This window comes from Myxine glutinosa, chromosome 2 (assembly GCF_964187855.1).
Source record: "Myxine glutinosa chromosome 2, kmMyxGlut1.1, whole genome shotgun sequence".
NCBI lineage: Eukaryota > Metazoa > Chordata > Myxini > Myxiniformes > Myxinidae > Myxine > Myxine glutinosa.
This window is the reverse complement of record NC_136262.1, coordinates 127,929,296-127,948,757: the sequence shown is the minus strand read 5'-3', so window position 1 is coordinate 127,948,757 and position 19,462 is coordinate 127,929,296. Positions and strand designations below refer to the sequence as shown.

Genomic DNA, 19,462 nt, shown 5'->3' with positions numbered 1-19,462 from the left:
GATTGCAGTGGGCCAGAGAGCACTGTCAATGGCATCCAGGACACTGGAATCACGTGATCTTCAGTGACGAGTCTTGATTTCTGGTCTATCGTCAAGATGGCCATGTCCGAGTGCGCAGACAAGTGCATGAAGCCTACAACGAAGATTGTATAGTTCCAAGATTCCAGCCTGGAGGTGGTGGGGTGACCGTTTTGGGCTGCTTTTCATGCAGGGGGCAAAACGGACCTGGTTGTTCTGAATGGAAACCTGAACCAGTTCAAGTACAGGGCCATTCTGGAAGAAACATTGCTTCCATTTGCTCGTGTAGCCTTTCGAGGAAAGATGACAATGTCTTCCAAGATGACAATGCATGGGCCTGGCCTCATCGTGCTCGCATGATCCAACACTTTCTTGCTGACCGTGGTGTAGAGCATATGAATGGCCTGCCATGTCCCCGGATATGAATCCGATAGAGAACTTGTGGGCAGAATGAACGCGTCAAATCGACAACGTGGACCAGCAGCCTACCTCTGTGCGTGAATTTCAGCAGGCTATTGTCACTGCATGGCAAGCGATTCCTGTCCAAACCTTGGCAAATCTCGTGAACAGCATGCCTCAACGTGTACGTGCTCTCCTGAATGCTCGTGGGGGTTACACGACGTACTGAACTGTAATTTTACTGTCCGTTATCCCAGTTGTAATTTAACTTTTGTTTTTGTTAAAAAATTTTTTGGCTAATGTGCAAAATAAAGAGATACTTCTGGAAAACGTACAGAGGTTTAACACAGTACTGTCCGTGAATTGAGTTCAATATCAGTTTACATCACTTTCAAGGATCAATTTATTTGCTTCGAAATGTCAAATGTGGTTTTTGTTTCATTTAAAGGTCACATTAACAAAAGCTAAAATAATTTCAACATAATTCCAATGAACTTTTGGTTCTAAGTCAACTTGAAAAGTAAGTTCACCCCCACAAAAAAAATATTCCATATTAAATGCCAAGTCTGTACATGAAAGAACCACCTTTAGAGGCCATTTTCCCCGCAGGGCGGGGGTTGGCCTTTTTCAGGCACCGTGGTCCCCTTTTTGAAGCAATGTTTTGTGGCCGGATGCCCTTCCTGCCGCCAACCGTTAGTCGCCTCTTGCGACACACAGGGAATTACCAGTGAACTGGTAGTCAATTTGCCGACCTGACCTCGGAAGGATGACAGGCTGAGTCATCCCCCCTGGTGTTAATTCAGCGATCGACCAGGATTCGAACCCAGGATCCTAGGATCCCAAGCCGGCACCCTAAACCTTAAGCCAACGCCAGGCTCTAACCAATTTACATGAAAAATCTTCCGATTTCCATCATGTAAAAAAGAAAATCTTGCAGAATTGTGGAGATCAAATATAGTTTAAAGAAAGTTGTGGGAGTATGGAATAGAAGAGGTCAAACATAGATAAAGAGCACAAACAGAGGAATTGATGATGAGGAGTAGGATACAGAAGATGTTTCTTGGGTAGAAGAGAGCCCATCAATGGAACAAAGTGCCAACAACCTTCAGAGAGAAGTGAAATCTTTGTTCGAAGAGCAAAAAAGCAGTTTGATTGAAGTATCAGGGAAAGAGGTTAAAAGACATTTGAAGTGCACAAATACAGGTGAGTTGCTGAAAGTTCAGCCTTCCGATAGTAAGCTTGAAGAAGCCTTTAGAGTCCGCACCATGATTTGACATGAAGGTACGAGAAAGGATCAGGACGAGGCAATTCGACTCCAAGTCCAAATGGAGTTAGTTAGACAATGGGTAAGAGATGTCTACAGTTTCACAAAGACTATAGAAGCTAATTCAGATCGAACATGCAAGAAGTGTTTGAGGAAGAGGACGACACTAGGTAGAGCGCATACATCCACCAGGCTGAACAGGTCACGTTTTCTATCCCACTGATAGGCCGGATCTGGATTGTCATAACTCGTCCACAACTTCTTGAAATATCTTGCTGTATATCGTTTTTGGCCCAATCACTCAATGGTGAAGAATCAATTAAATTTGTTAAAAATTCTCATATCCGGATCCGGATTAGGATCTGTCTGTGTTTAGCATTAGACGTGCCCAACTGTGCTGCAAAACGAGATACGGATAACAAGAGTGGGATTCATTGGAATTTCTATCTCACTAAGTCCGTTTTATACAGTCAAGGTACATACTCATGTGAGGAATAATAATACTGTTTCATATCTGGTCCCACAATTCATTTCCCACTGGATGCTCCGTTTGAAAACCCAAAAACTTACCGAGAGTAATCCTGATAAGGGTGATCAATCATACACTAACATCATTTGTTATGTCGGTCTGTCTCATTTGTTACTTGCGAAAATCGAAGATTTTTCAAGTATATTGGTTGGTCTTGTGCGTTATTTACTTGGAATTTTTTTTTGGCAAGTATGTTGATCACTCCGGTTTGTGTGTTTGTTTGTTTGTGTGTTTGTTTGTGTGTGTGTGTGTGTTTGTTTGTTGGTTTGTGTGTTTGTCTGTCCGCTCACTTATACTTGCCTACAGGTCATAGTTTTTAACCGATCTTCACGAAACTTCACCAAATGGTAGAGTTCGTGGTCTGACAAAGTCCTATATATTGTTGAGGTAAAAAGGTCAAAAGGTCAACATAGGCCAAAGGTCAACCACTTTTTTTTTATTTATAAATTCTTCAATTTTCATCCGATTGACTTGAAATTTGAAGAGGATTTTCATATCGGCGAACTGAATTCAACCTCCAACTATTTTGAGATCAGCATAGGCAAAAGGTCAACATAGGCCAATGGTCAACAACAATTTCAAATTTCTAAATTCCTCAATTTTCATCCGATTTACTTGAAATCTGAATAGGATTTTCATATCAGCTAACTGAAATCAAACACCAACTATTTTTGAGGTGAACATAGGCCAAAAGGTCAACATAGGCCAAATTTCTAAAATTGTCAATTTTCATCCGATTAACTTAAACTTTGAAGACCATTTGCATATCAGGTCACTGAATTCAACCACTAATTATTTTTGAGGTCAAAAGGATGCTCTACTGAGTGCCATGCTACTTTGTTCTGTTTTGCCAAGTGTCGCTCCATGAGTGATTTTTCATTCCGTCTGTATGTCAGTCACCTACAGGTCACAATTTTCAACCAATCTTCACGAAACTTCACCAAATGGTAGAGTTGGTCATAAGCAAGAAGCCTATTGTTTTTGGGGTCAAAAGTTCAATCGATCAAAATCGGCGAAAGGTCACCAACTTCGTCAAATTTTTAAAATCCTCAATTTTCATCCGATTGATTTGAAATTTGAAGAGGATTTGCATATCTGGTCACTGCATTCAACCACTAACTATTTTTGAGGTCAACATAGGCCGAGTATATAAAATCCTAAATTTTCATCCGATTGACTTGAAATTTGAAGAGATATTGCATATCTGGCCACTGAATCCGACCCACAACTATTTTTGAGGTCAACATAGGCCAAAAGGTCAACATCGGGCAAATTTCTAAAATCCTCAATTTTCATTCGATAACTTGAAATTTGAAGAGGATTTGCATATCTGGTCACTGAATTCAACCTCCAATTATTTTTGAGGTCATCATAGGCCAATAACTTATTTTAGGGATTTTGCAAGTATCGTGCTATACACGACATATTTCTTGTTTGCTTGTTTTTCTGTGAGTATGATAACTCGTGAATGCTTTCAGCTATCGTCGTCAAACTTTACCAGAGGATACCGAAGGACAAAAGTGAGACTGTCAATGTTTTTTGACTATATACGTCAAATGTCAAGTCAAAGTTCTCTCATTTGTCCAGGCGATATCTCAGCAATTCTTTGATCTAGGAAGCTGAAATTTAGACACAATAGTGAGCACGTGCTTTGGCAAAAACCGTGTTTTAAATTTTTTGATTAATCAATTAATTTATTAATTACTTAATTATTATCGATTTATTAAGTACTTATTTTGAGCTAGGAAGCTGACATTTGGACATGAGATTTGGCTGTAAATGACCAAGCGATTTGGCTGTAAAGGGTATTTTTGATTTAGTTATTAATCAATTAATCAATTAATTATTTAATTTACTATTCAATACATAATTAATTAATTTTCAAAAAGTTACAGATTCGGATGAAACAGTGGTGATTTAGGTATGCTATTAGCCAATAATTGCTTAAGAAATAAATTATTTTATGATCGTTATTTATTTATTTTAATTACACAATTAATCAATCCGTTATTGATTCTCTCAATGTTTGTCATACCTGTAAGACTACCGCCTGTCGCCTTTTGTCTGTCTGTCTGTTTGTAAACAGGATATCTCAAAACGTTGTGGATGGGTTTAGACGAAATTTGGTGGCGAGGTTGTGTATGTGACTAGAACGAAATGATTAGATTTTGGTGATGATCCGGATCTGGATCAGATATTTCTTTAAGTGATTCTTCACCATTGAGACATGGAGTGAAAACCGATATATATCACGATATCTCAAAAAGTTATGGACTGATTCGGACGAAACTTGGTGGACAGTTTGTGTGTGTGACAAAGACAAATCGATTAAATGTTGGTGAAGATCCGAATCCGGATCCGGATACGAGAATTTTAAATATTTTAAAAGTGATTCTTCACCATTGAGTGATAGCTAACCACTAAAAAAAACAACCTTTAGAGGCCATTTTTCCCCGCAAAGCGGGGGTTGGCCTTTTTCGGGCACCGTTGTTGTTGTTGTTTTTGTTGGTCCCCTTTTTGAAGCAATGTTTTACGGCCGGATGCCCTTCCTGCCGCCAACCCTGTTTGTCGCCTTTTTACGACACACAGGGAATTACTAGTGAACTGGTACTCAATTTGCCGACCACGGAAGGATGACAGGCTGAGTCAACCCTGATAGCTAACCTGACAGGCTGATAGCTAATCACTGTGGGAAGCAATATAAAGCTGACGTTTCAGACATGAGCCCTTCATTGGAGCAAGAGCAATTGGAGCAATTGGAGCTCATTGGAGCAATCCCCCCCCCCCCCCGTTCCCACGCCTCCTCCTCCCAAGCCCTCTCCCTCCCACACATCTCCCTGCTCTCAAATGTTGTGTTTGTGTGCTTCCCCTTCTCTCCCCATCTTGTCTTCCGCTCCCTCTTTTTATATATTTTGTTTGTCTGGTTGATTTGTTTGTGAAGTAAATGTTAGCTCTTTCACGAGCCTCGATTCAGTATACAAAAAAAAAAAGAAAAAAAAAAAAGAGGGGATCTCATACCTGAAACATCAACTTTACTTTGCTTCCAACAGCAGTTTACAAACCTTCGTCAACTCCCACTTGCTAAACCTATAATTGCTTTCCATGAAAGAGTATGAACTCATCATTATCTGTTGATTAATTTTTCAATGTGTAATTTTCAAAAGTCTGAAGAAAAACAAACAAACCCTCAGTAGTGAATTATGAGATACTGAAAAATAAGTTTTGATTATATTTAGATTTAATTTCTTATGTTTGTGTATAAGGGTTATTAGTTTGCTGTTGTGAAAAAAGTGCGTTATTTATTTTTTTGCACACAAGATCTAGGATCATACATGAGAAAAGAAGAAGAAGAAAAAAAGAGTGGAGCTGTGCAGTGAGCCTGGAATTTCAGGGTTAAACCAGGAAGGAAAAACTGGAAGGGTATGTGCGCGTGTGTCCTGGAGGAGCCGGGGAGGGTCACAGAGCCGAGAGAGAGCGAGATTTTTCACAATTGCCAAAGTTTTACACCATCCATCATCCGTCCGTTAAGTTTACAAACTGCGTTTTGATTACTCCATCTTCATGAGAATCACTCTTAAATTGCTTCGTCAACATTATGTTGGTGTATGATTGATCACACTTATCAGGATTCCTCTCGGTCAGTTTTTGGCTCGGCGCTCTCATGGGGGATTTTCAAACGGAGCATCCAGTGGGAAATGAATTGCGGGAGCAGATATGGAACAGTATTATTATTCCTCACATGAACATGTATCTTCACTGTATAAAACGGACTTAGTGAGATATAAATTCCAAAGAATCCCACTATTGTTATCCGTATCTCGTTGAATGCAGCAGAGTTGGGCATGTCTAATGCAAGCCTCCAGATTACGAGTGGCTTTGCTCTCCTAAGTAAATTCGTTCACCACTTGGATTTGTCAACACAATACCCTGAATGAGATGGGCCAACTCAGCAGTTTTCGCAATATATGTCTCAGTGTAAGTATGCTGATTTTGGCATGAGTTGATGGGTCAATAAGTTTTGTTTGAGACATGAGTAATTTGTTTGATATGCAGATGCGAAATTCATAATTTAATATGCACAGAAGAGTAATGATGATGATGACCACTCCTTTTTGCATCTTCAGATGCATATGGCTGCCGATGCAGTTTCTTGGCTATTGGGCACAATCCTGGATGTGTCGCCACTCCGACGCAGGATACTCGAATGGCTCGTTCATCCCGATAAGCTGGTACTCATTTTGCCAACATCAGGAGGATGACAGGCTGAGTCAACCTAGCTGGTGTTAATTTAATGGCTGACAGAGGCTTGAACACAGCATCCTGAGATCTCAAGCCAGCCCCATTAACAATTAAGCCAATACCAGGCTCAGAAGAGTTTTTGTGTACATTTTTTGTAGTTGGTCGTTTTGCTTTCAACGAAGGCTGGAAAGGGTGGAAATGCGAATGGTTCGGTGGATGTGCGGAGTATCGTTGAGAGAGAGGAAGACAAATGATGAATAGCGAAAGATGATGGGAATAGAGCCTGTGATTGATGCTGTGAAGAGGAACAGGTTGAGATGGTTTGGTCATGTGTTGAGGAAGGATGAAAGTGACTGGTTGAGAAGAGTGATGGAAATGAATGTAGAAGGAAGTAGAGGACGGGGAAGACCGAGAAAGACTTGGCTAAAGATGGTGGAAGAAGAAATGCGGGCAAGGGGGTTAACAAGGGGAGATGCAGAAAATAGGGCAAAATGGAGAAGATTGTCATGGGGACCGCAAGGCTAACCCCCGCTCTAGCAGGGAAAATGGCCTTAAAATGCATGTTGTTGTTGTGTTGTTGGTCTTTTTGCTTTCATTTTAATGGGATAGCTAGTTGAATGATCCAAACAAAAGTCAAATGGCATAGGCCTTTGCTGTCGTGGTATCGGGGGTCAAAAGACTGGGAAGAACAACCAACGTAAGTAAACACATAGGTATGCACAATATACCTGGCTTCATTCCTATTAATGAGTACTGAACATAAATTGTGACTAGAAAGCATCTGAAAAGGCAAAGCCCGTCTGCATCCGTTTGTATTTAGACGTCGTCTTCTTCTTCCATATGCTCTAAATAATGAAAAGTAAAAAAAAAAAAACGGATGTGAAAATTGATGATTTTATGCAGCCTTGACCTTTGAGCTTTAGATCGACAAAAATAATTAGCTTATAGCTTTTGATTGGTCAACCAATTCTGTAACCTGCAAATATTTGAAATTTCAGGTCAATTGGAGGACAATTGATGAATTTATGCAACCTTGACCCTTGATCTTTTGATTTTAAAAAACATTCGGCTTCTAGCTTTTGATTGGTGAACCAATTCATTCACCCAATATGCAAATTCTTTAAATTTCATGTCAATTGGGTGAAAATTGACGATTTTATGTGATGCTGACCTTTGACCTTTAGACCAAATTATTAATTTGGCCTCTCCATATTATCATAATTAAGCTTTGTTGAGAATTTGATGACAAAACCCAAATGGTAAATTGAAATTTCAGGTCAATTGGATGAAAAATTGATTATTTTAGGTGCCACTTACCTTTGACCTTTTGACAAAATTATTAATTTGTGTTGTCTGTATTATCATAACTAGCAACGGTACCCGCCCTATGGGTGGGGCTTCAATTGAGAGGCCCAAATGAAAAGGCAAAATATCAGAAATTGAAGGCTTTTTTTTATTTTAAACGATTTATATAAACATCCGTTAAATCATATCACACGCAAATCATCAAAATCTAAACAGTATTTGTAGAATTTCAATAAAGGCCACATCACTGTTCATATCGGTAAATATTATTCCATAGTGTTTGGGAAAACTGGAAAATTGGAAAAATTGGTAATTGGAAAAATTGGGAAAACAATATGGCCTATTTTTACTCCAGGGGGTACCAGGATTACCCACCCAAAATTTCGTTGTGATCGGTTCAGCCGTTTTTGCGGTACCTGGGAACAGACGGATGGACAGACGGACAGACATTCGGTGAATTATAGTAAGATAAAGCTTTGGTGAAAATTTGATTGGCCCGGACACAAACACATAAACACAAACACACACACACACACACACACACACACACACAAACACACACACACACACAAACACACACACACACACACACACACTCAAGTGATTACAAAACCCCGTCTCCTGCTGTGCAGGGGACGGGCTAATTAATCCTTACAAATGATGCTGGATAAACTTATATTGACTGTAATAAGATAATACTAATCATCAAGTTCTCATTAGCATAAACTGTGAATATTAATGATAATAATTATGAAATTGACAAAATGAGGAGTGCATCGCTGGTATTCAAACCTCTGTGCATACAAGTCCCGGACGCTGCGTCCGCAGCAGTGTGATGGTCTGGTACACGTCTACGAGGCCCTCATAACGCATGCGTTCCAGCAGCACACTCAGCACTACAAACACACCTGTGCGACCTGCACCTCCACTGGGGACATTGAGGAGACGCCTGAGAATGCTTGGCAATCTAAGCACATTTACCTGATACACAGGCTTAGCAATATTAGCACATTCACCTGACCCACACCTTCACTTTGAATATGGCTTTGTACATATGCAATGTGCAGTGGAAGCACTTTCCTCTTCCCAAAAAAATTTCTTATCCCAAAATAGCCTTTGTTTTTTAAAATCTAAACCGTTCTGTCCCCTCCCATCATTTTTTACACTTACCTGAGCTCTAAAAGGCAATGCACTCAGAGAGGACAACAGCTCCCTCCAACTCTTCTGTCACTTTAGCTCTATCCAACACTCTTTCTCCATTTACTTTGCCAACGCGTCCTTCCTTTCAAACACCTCTCTTTCCAACTCACTTCTTTCTATTTGCGTGATACTCACTTGCAGTGCACCGTGATAGGCCCATCTTGTCCAAATTGCTCCTTGGTTTTGTGCACCTGGCCGATAAAGTCGATGAAACCTTCTCCCGTCTGGGGCACACCGGAGTCTGGCCAGTCTGTAAACTGGAACTGCCGCACTGTGCGTGACTGTCCATCCTGCAAACAGTCTCAGTTGTCATTTGGACTTGAATGAGGCTACAAAAACAGAACTTTGGTAAACAATAAAACTTTGGCAAACAATGGGGAAAAACCCATAATATGGGATCGAAATCTGGGATCACAGAATAATGAGACAAGTGCTCAGATGGGAACGCTAAATATATCCGATAACATAAAACCTGTTGTTACGCAGGCGATGCAGTCAATGTACAATACATGAAGCCTTATGTGATGCATATCACCTTGATGATGCAGTTACCTGGTGATTGACGAAACAACAGATATCTTGTGGCCACCGATGATTTATCCTCTTTTTAAATGTCCCAATAAGTATATAAGCCATTCATGTTGTCTTGTCTTTTCTCCGAGTTGACTCAAATAAATTGTAATTTTTTTGAAAAAAGAAGGTCACTGTGTGTTCGTACCGTGGTAAAATTTCAAATTACTGTCTCCTGGTCCACAGTAGTGCTCATCTTTAATTGTCATAGTATGTATCTAATGTATAAAGCTCATTCGAACCACTCACTCACTGACTGACTGACTGACTGATATTATTATTCGGTACCTTCCGGGTGTCGTAGGAAGCTGTGATTTGGTGTGCTGACAGACATCGAAGCCGATAAACCGGGAAAAATCACAGAACTGTCAGAAAGCGTCCATTAATTAAAATGTACGTTAAAAAAACCTTTTAAAAAAACGTCAATCGATATCTAGCATTTGAAAATTGTAATTTCTATAACTGTAAACTGTGAAATAAAAATCTTAATGAATATTTACGTAAATAAAACATAAACGCGGCCATAAAAAAACCTCAATTGATATCTAGCATTTGAAAATTGTAATTTCTATAACTGTAAACTGTGAAATAAAAATCTTAATGAAAATTTACATTAAAAAAACATAACTGTCGTTTAAAAAACAACAACCTCATTCGATATCTAACATTTGAAAATTGTAATTTCTATAACTGTAAACTGTGAAATAAAAATCCTAATGCAAATTTACATTAAAAAAACCATAAACGTGTCCTTAAAAAAAACTCAATCAATATCGAGCATTTGACAATTGTAATTTCTATAACTGTAAACTGTGAAATAAAAATCTTAATGCATATTTACGTAAATAAAACATAAACGTGGCCATAAAAAAACAACCTCAATTGATATCTAGCATTTGAAAATTGTAATTTCTATGACTGTCAACTGTGAAATAAAAATCTTAATGAAAATTTACGTAAATAAAACACGCATCTGTAAAAAAACAACCTCAATAGATATCTAGCATTTGAAAATTGTAATTTCTATAACAGTAAACTGTGAAATAAAAATCTTAATGAATATTTACATAAATAAAACATAAATGCGGCCATAAAAAAACAACCTCAATTGATATCTAGCATTTGAAAATTGTAATTTCTATAACTGTAAACGGTGAAATAAAAATCCTAATGAAAATTTACGTAAATAAAACAAACTTGTCTTTTTTTTTAAAAACAACCTCAATCGATATCCAGCATTTGAAAATTGTAATTTATATAACTGTAAACTGTGAAATAAAAATCTTCATGAAAATTTACGTAAATAAAACAAACGTGGCCGTAAAAAAACAACAACCTCAATCGATATGTAGTATTTGGAAATTGTAATTTATATAACTGTAAACTGCGGAATAAAGATCTTAATGAAAATTTACGTTAAAAAACCCATAAATGTGTCCGTAAAAAAAAGACAACAAAAAAGACCACAATTGATATCTCGCAGGAGATCGGTGATGCTTGCCTATAAACATAAAGCTTCTATTTATCACAAACGTATGAAGCATGGTTCGTTATTGCTTACAATATACAGTTTGTGTAAACATAACCCACTAGTATTTCATAAAGTCAGGGCAAGTAATACCGAAATAGTAGTTCTGTGGCTGAAAACGAATCCTAAAAGATTTTCTGCTGCCATGCTGGAACGGCCACCATTTGAAGAGCTTTTAAGTAGAGTCAGAATATGGAAAAATTGCCACATACCCCAAAAAAATTTCAAGAAAATGTTTTATGGTATTTTTCTTTTCTATTAGGTCTGCAGATCTGGTGTTGGCCTGGTGGTGTGTTGGTGTTAGCCTGGTGTTGGCTTAGTGGTTAGGGTGCCGGCTTGGGATCCTAGGATCCTGGGTTCGAATCCCGATCGATCGCTGATTTAATGCCAGGGGGGTTGACTCAGCCTGTCATCCTTCCGAGGTCGGCAAATTGAGTACCAGCTTGCTGGGATGAATGATCACGGTGTGTACCCCGGTTTAGAATAGGTACACCGTATCCCTGCGCATCGTGAGAGGCGATCAAGGGTTGGCGTCAGGAAGGGCATCCGGCCATAAAAACATTGCCTCAAACAGGGAACCATGATTGTCATGGGGCCCGCAAGGCTAACCCCTGCTCCAGCGGGGAAAATGGCCTTCAAACGATCATTCATTCATTCATTCATTAGGTCTGCAGAACAACATATTAAAAGTTGCCAAAAAATTGACTACCAGAAAAGGTCTAGATATGAGGTTAGAAAAAGATGGCAGTCAATGTTAGAACATGTCTGATATCTACTCATATCTGGTGAAATGAACACTTCCCTAGCACTTTAACCCTTTGCGGTTAATTTTTTTGGGGGTAATATGACTTTCAGTGAGCTAAATACATCCTAAATAAATAAAATAATGCAAAAAAAATGAAATCATAATTTAATCGTAAAAATAATTAATGACTCAAAGGATTAAGTGCAAAAATTATCTCTACGTATCATTATTTTAGTAAAATTATAATTCCTGATGCTAACACAACTATCCCATGTGACGTCATGACGTCATTGATGCTAAAACTTCTTTTTTTTAAACCTCTTTTTTGTTTCAGGTCGTGAAAATGAGTGTGGAGCAAGCACCAAACTACCCCTTGTGCCAGAAGGAGTTACGAAGTGAAGACAGAGTTGACATTGGTAGGAAAGGAGCTGATGGCATAAACAAGGCCACCTGACTTCAAAATGACTTCATCTACATCTCGCTGTCTGATAACATGGACCAACTTCTATCTACTCATCCCAACTCTCTCTTCCTCATATGTGGCGACTTCAACTGTCATCATGCCAGCTGGCTGGGTGTGGGTTCCTCTCTCACCAGCCATGGCAGCTCAGCAAAGGACTTCTGCGACCAACTGGGACTGACACAATCGGTCAATTTCCTGACCCGGATCTCAGTCAACAGAGCATCTTCTCTTCTAGACTCGGTTATGACAAACTTCCTTGCAAATGTCTGCTGCTCTTATTCTGCTCCAATCGGTTCATCTGACTATATGGTTGTTAAAGTGACAATCTCTCTGGCCATTCTCAGAGAGCCTCCTCAGCATCGACGAGTCTGGCATTTCACTCAGGCCAACTGGCACGGCCTTCAAGCAGCCATCAATCATCTGGACTGGTCTCCCAACTCTACCACCTCTGACATCAACTCATCCTGGGAATTCTTCCAAAGTAAACTGCTCTCTCATGCACAGATTTATCCCATCTCGTCTTCAGTTGTCTTACCCTTCCTCCCGTCCATGGTACATGGAATCTTGTGGTGAGGCAGTTGCCCTGAAACAACTTGCCTTCGCCTCCTAGAAGGCAAATCCAACGGAAGGCAATCTCATTTCCTTTCACAAAGCCCGGAACAAGTGTGTGTCCACCCTCAGGAGAGCCAGGAAACACTATCTTTCTACTCTCAAGACTGAACTCTCAAACCCTTCTCCCTCTTCAAAATCCTGGTGGCATCTTGTCAAATCTGTTTCTGGTGTTTGTTCCCCCGCCATCCCCTCCCTTACCTCAAACGGCTACACAGCTGACTCCGCACATGAAAAAGCTGAATGCCTCAACTCTGTGTTTGCCTCAAAATATTGTGTCCCACACCCATCTCTCTCTGTACCCACCTTACCCAGTCAAGCCCAGCTGCTCCTGGACTCAGTGTCCTTCTCTCCTGACAAGGTGGAGAAGTTTCTGTCAATCCTCAACTCTGATTCTGCAACTGGACCAGACGGCATCAGCCCATGGGTCCTAGAATCGTGCTCTGCCACTCTTTCACACTCTCTCTCTTCTCCAATGGCTTGATCTCTGATCATCAATTTGGTTTCAGACCAGGTCACTCAACTCTGGCCATGCAGCTTCTGCTGTCTCATCAATGGATGTCAAACAGGAAATTAGAGCTGTCCACAATTAGTCCACAATGTCAAACAGGAAATTAGAGCTGTCTCCCTTGACATATCACGTGCCTTCGATACGGTCTGGCACCCCGCTCTGCTCACCAAACTCTCCTCCTATGGTATCCATGGAAATCCCCATGCATAGCTTGCGGACTTCCTCTCTGGTCATAGTCCACGTGTGGCCCTGAATGGATTTCTCTCATCTCCCCTTCCTGTTCAGGCCGGAGGTCCCCAAGGCAGTGTTCTGGGCCCTGTGCTTTTCTGGTCTTCATCAATGATCTCTCCGACTCTCTGGAAAATCCTCTCTATCTCTTTGCTGATGACTCCACTCTCTGTCGCTCCATACCTCATCCCTCAGATCGACAGTCTCCAGCCTCCTCACTCTCTGCAGACCTGAACAAAATCACAGACTGGTCAAACAAGTGGAACATGTCTTTCAATCCTGACAAATCTCACACTCTCACTATGTCTCTCCAAAAAGACCGACTGGACAACCCTCCCATCTACTTTCTCAACCATCCACTCCAAGAAGTTCTGTCGCTCAAGCTTTTGGGTCTCACTATCTGCCATGATCTTTCCTGGGAAAACCACATTTCCAAGCTGGCCTCCAAAGCCAGTCGCCGATAGGGCATCCTCCGTCGTGCGAAGTCTTTCTTTGGCACACCTGAGCTCCTCACCACATACAAGGCTTTCATCCGCAGCTCAATGGAATACTGTTGTCCCCTCTGGGCTGGTGCTCATGCCTCACACCTAGCTCGGCTTCACGCTGTTGAAACCAAAGCTTTCAGAATCATTGGAATCTCCCGCGATGAAGCTAACTCCGAGGGCCTTTCACTCACTCACCGCAGGCAGGTTGGTGGTCTTTCTGTCTTCTACCGACTCCTCTCCGGCCTTGCTCCCCCAGCTCTATCTGTGCTCTGTCCCCCAAATATTCCTACAGGTCGCACAAGATCTGCCTGCAACCCTCTTATGGTGAAACTGGCAAAATCAAGACTCTCTGCTCACCTTCACTCCTTCCTTCCTCTTTTCTCCCGCCTCTGGAACAAACTCCATCACTCTCTTCAATCCCACTCCTCCCTCCGTCCAGGTCTTTAAAACAGCTGTTCACCTTGACAGACATAGGCCTTCCCCCAGGAGCTAATTGCAACTGGGTAACATGGAAGTGCCTTGACAGACTTAGGGCTGGTGTAGGTTGTTCAAAGGTGTCACTAAACAAATGGGGATATACAACCAGCCCAACAACTTGCGAATGTGGAACTGAGCCACAAACCATGCAACATCTCCTGCAATGTCCATCGCTAGAGGAACCTTGCACTGTTGCACATCTTGCCGAATTCAACAACAAGGTGCAAAAATGTGTGCAGTTTTGGCTGGGCCATGTATAGACTGTCCGTGAACATGATAATAATACTTTAAAAAAATAAAAAATGATCATATCTGTATTCGGATCTTCACCAAAATCGAATCAATTCGTCCTTGTCACAATCCCAATCTGTCCACCAAGTTTCTTCCGAATCCGCCCATTACTTTTTGAGATATTGTGCTATGTATCGGTTTTAGCCCAATCACTCAATGGTGAAGAATCACTGAAAAACATTCGCTGATCCGGATCCGTATTCGAATCTTCACCAAAACTGAATCAATTCTTCCTTGTCACACACCCAACCTCTCCACCACATTTCATCCCAATCTTTCCACAACCTTTTGAGATATTCTGTTCACAGATAGACAGACAGACAGACAAACAGACAGGGGTGAAAACACAACCGCCATCCACCTTCTTCCTTTCTTCTGAATCCTCTCCGGCCTTGCTCCCCCAGCTCTCTCTGTGCTCTGTCCCCCCAATATTCCTTCAGGTCGCACAAGATCTGCCTGCAACCCTCTTATGGTTAAACTGCCAAAATCTAGGCTCTCTGCTCACCTTCACTCCTTCATTCCTCTTTTCTCCCGCCTCTGGAACAAACTCCCCCACTCCCTTCAATCCCACTCCTCCCTCCAGGTCTTTAAAACAGCTGTTCACCACCATCTCTTATCTTCCCCAATCCAAAACCTTGATCTTTTCTACCCCCGGTAATTCACCCCAGAGTCCTTGCAGTGTTCATATGTTTTATACCTCTCCCACCTCCCCCCAAGTCCTCCCGATGTCCCTGCTCTCAAATGTTGTGTCTGTGTCCTTCCCGCTCTCTCCCCATCTTGTCTGCCGCTCCCCTTGTTTTTTGTGTTTTGTGTGTCGGTTTGACTTTTTGTGTGATTAATGTTAGCTCTTTCACGAGCCTCGATCTTGTATACAAAAAAAATCAAAAAAAATCAATGTTTTGTGCAATCTGTATGTTTTGTGCAATCTGTATGTTTTGTGCAATCTGTATGTTTTGTGCAATCTGTATGTTTTGTGCAATCTGTATGTTTTGTGCAATCTGTATGTTTTGTGCAATCTGTATGTTTTGTGCAATCTGTATGTTTTGTGCAATCTGTATGTTTTGTGCAATCAGTATGTTTTGTGCAATCTGTATGTTTTGTGCAATCTGTATGTTTTGTGCAATCTGTATGTTTTGTGCAATCTGTATGTTTAGTGCAATCTGTATGTTTTGTGCAATCTGTATGTTTTGTGCAATCTGTATGTTTTGTGCAATCTGTATGTTTTGTGCAATCTGTATGTTTTGTGCAATTTGTATGTTTTGTGCAATCTGTAAAGATGCAATGTGTAAGTGTTGTTGCAGAATTACAAGATTAAAGTATATAGATGTTTTTTTTTAAACAACGATATTGGAATTCTGAATTTGGCATGATTCCAGCTGAGTTATATTCCTTTTACAAGTTTTTGCTCGTGGAAGAACTGTAACACAAATCACGCACACACATGCAGACAAACACATGAGACAACACCGGTATTGACCAGACAAACACATTAGGCAACACCGGATTTGACTCCAGACAAACACATGAGACAACACCGGATTTGACTCCAGACAAACACATGAGACAACATCGGATTTGACTCCAGACAAGCACATGAGACAACATCGGATTTGACTGCAGACAAACACATGAGACAACATCGGATTTGACTCCAGACAAACACATTAGGCAACATCGGATTTGACTACAGACAAACACATGAGGCAACATCGGATTTGACTACAGACAAACACATGAGGCAACATCGGATTTGACTACAGACAAACACATGAGGCAACATCGGATTTGACTACAGACAAACATTTTTATTTTTTTATTTTTTTGTATACTGAATCGAGGCTCGTGAAAGAGCTAACATTTACTTCACAAACAAATCAACCTGACAAACAAAATATATAAAAAGAGGGAGCGGAAGACAAGATGGGGAGAGAAGGGGAAGCACACAAACATAACATTTGAGAGCAGGGAGATGTGTGGAAGGGAGAGGGCTTGGGGGGAGGAGGCGTGGGAAGGGGGGCGGGGAGGGAGAAGTATAAAACACAAGGACACCAAGGACTTCCAGGACAGAAGTTGGTATTTCAAAAAAGTGGAATTGGGGTGAAATTAGCGGGGATAGAAAAGATCAAGGTTTTGGATGGGGGAAGATAAGAGATGGTGGTGAACAGCTGTTTTAAAGACCTGGAGGGTGGAGTGGGATTGAAGAGAGTGAGGGAGTTTGTTCCAGAGGCGGGAGAAAAGAGGTATGAAGGAGTGAAGGTGAGCAGAGAGTCTTGATTTTGGCAGTTTAACCATAAGAGGGTTGCAGGCAGATCTTGTGCGACCTGTAGGAATATTTGCAGGACAGAGCCCAGAGAGAGCTGGGAGGGCAAGGCCAGAGAGGAGTCGGTAGAAGACGGAAAGACCACCAACCTGCCTGCGGTGAGTGAGTGAGAGGCCCTTGGAGTTAGCTTCATCGCGGGAGATTCCAATGATTCTGAATGCTTTGGTTTCAACAGCGTGAAGACGAGCTAGGTGTGAGGCAGGAGCACCAGCCCAGAGGGGAGAGCAGTATTCCATTGAGCTGCGGATGAAAGCCTTGTATGTGGTGAGGAGCTCAAGTATGCCAAGGAAGGACTTCGCACGACGGAGGATGCCCAGTCGGCGACTGGCTTTGGAGGCCAGATTTGAAATGTGGTTTTCCCAGGAAAGATCATGGCAGATAGTGAGACCCAAAAGCTTGAGTGACAGAACTTCTTGGAGAGGATTATTCAGAAAGTGGATGGGAGGGTTGTCCAGTCGGTCTTTTCGGAGAGACATCGTAAGAGTGTGAGATTTGTCAGGATTGAAAGACATGTTCCACTTGTTTGCCCAGTCTGTGATTTTGTCCAGGTCGGCAGAGAGTGAGGAGGCTGCAGACTGCCGATCTGAGGGATGAAGAATGGAGCGACAGAGAGTAGAGTCATCAGCAAAGAGATAGAGAGGATTTTCAAGAGAGTCAGAGAGATCATTGATGAAGACCAGAAAAAGCACAGGGCCCAGAACACTGCCTTGGGGAACTCCCGCCGGAACAGGAAGAGGAGATGAGAGAAACCCATTCAGGGCCACACGTTGACTACGACTAGAGAGGAGGTCCGCCAGCCATGCGTGGAGATTTCCATGGATACTAAAAGAGGAGAGTTTGGTGAGCAGAGCGGGGTGCCAGACCGTATCGAAGGCACGTGATATGTCAAGGGAGACTGCTCTAATTTCCTGTTTGGCATTGAGGACCTCCATCCATTGTTGAGACAGCAGAAGCAGCATGTCCAGTGTAGAGTGACCAGGTCTGAAACCAAATTGATGATTAGAGATCAAGCCATTGGAGACACAACAACACAACATGCATTTTACGGCCATTTTCCCTGCTAGAGCGGGGGTTAGCCTTGCGGTCCCCATGACAATCTTCTCCATTTTGCCCTATTTTCTGCATCTCTCCTTGTTAACCCCCTTGCCCGCATTTCTTCTTCCACCGTCTTTAGCCAAGTCTTTCTCGGTCTTCCCCGTCCTCTACTTCCTTCTACATTAATTTCCATCACTCTTCTCAACCAGGACAACTCAACCAAGCCATTGGAGAAGAGGAAAGATTTCATATCTGAAGCAATGATGGATTCCATGACTTTGCTGATAATTGGGAGAAGGCTGATTGGTCTGTAGTTGCTGGGACCTGTTTTTGCACCTTTTTGTGCAAAGCGGTGATGTTGGCAGATTTCCAAGCAGATGGAAGATGACCTTGAGCAAAAGAGAGGGTGAAGAGAACAGAGAGAGGGAGTGAAAGAGCAGAAGAACAGGATTTTTAGGACCCGTGGGCTGATGCCGTCAGGTCCAGTTGCAGAATCCGAGTCGAGGGTTGACATAAACTTTTCCACCTTGTCAGGAGGAAAGGACACGGAGTCCAGGAGCAGCTGGGTACGACTGGGTACGGTGGGTACCGAGAGGGATGGGTTTGAGACAACATCAGATTTGACTACAGACAAACACATTCGGCAACACAGGATTTGACTCCAGACAAACACATTAGGCAACATAGGATTTGACTCAAGACAAACACATGAGACAACACCGGATTTGACTCCAGACAAACACATTAGGCAACATCGGATTTGACTCAAGACAAACACATTCGGCAACACCGGATTTGACTTCAGACAAACACATGAGACAACACCGGATTTGACTCCAGACAAACATAGCCGCCGATATTGAGGAAAGTGATGTAACTTCCCAGGGCCCCCTGGGTATTGGCAATTCTGTCTTTGTGACGTCCATTTTCTTTCTGTAGTTAGAGGGAATGAAGCCGCTTCCCCGCGTTCTTGTCAAACAATGGCGTTTATCTGTGCTCTATTATCTAAATGCTGAATATCAAGTGAGGAACCAGAACATTCCATTTTAAAAGTTTTTGCTCCGACTCGTTCAGGGTCAGAATGTGACTGGCCACCTACCATACTCTCAGTCGATGCTCTCTAACCATTTGAAATCACATTTAATGGGGTAAGAGGAAATTTACTCAAAACGTTTTTTTGTGTTTTATAACTGCCTGAAAAACACTAAGTGTTCAAAATCATCAAAAAAAGAAAATAAATAAGTCG

General features: G+C 41.6%; 1 protein-coding gene across 1 annotated transcript in view; it reads right to left on the bottom strand.

The window, feature by feature from the left end:
- Positions 1-19,462, bottom strand: part of LOC137422292 (receptor-type tyrosine-protein phosphatase delta-like) — a 213,200-nt gene that overhangs the window by 11,708 nt on the left and 182,030 nt on the right. Inside the window, exons 16-17 of the mRNA XM_068109042.2 lie at positions 9,090-9,244; positions 8,547-8,682 (exon numbers count right to left, since the gene is read on the bottom strand). Coding sequence (XP_067965143.2) covers positions 8,547-8,682; positions 9,090-9,244 — 291 coding nt within the window. The remainder of the gene's footprint in view (positions 1-8,546; positions 8,683-9,089; positions 9,245-19,462) is intronic.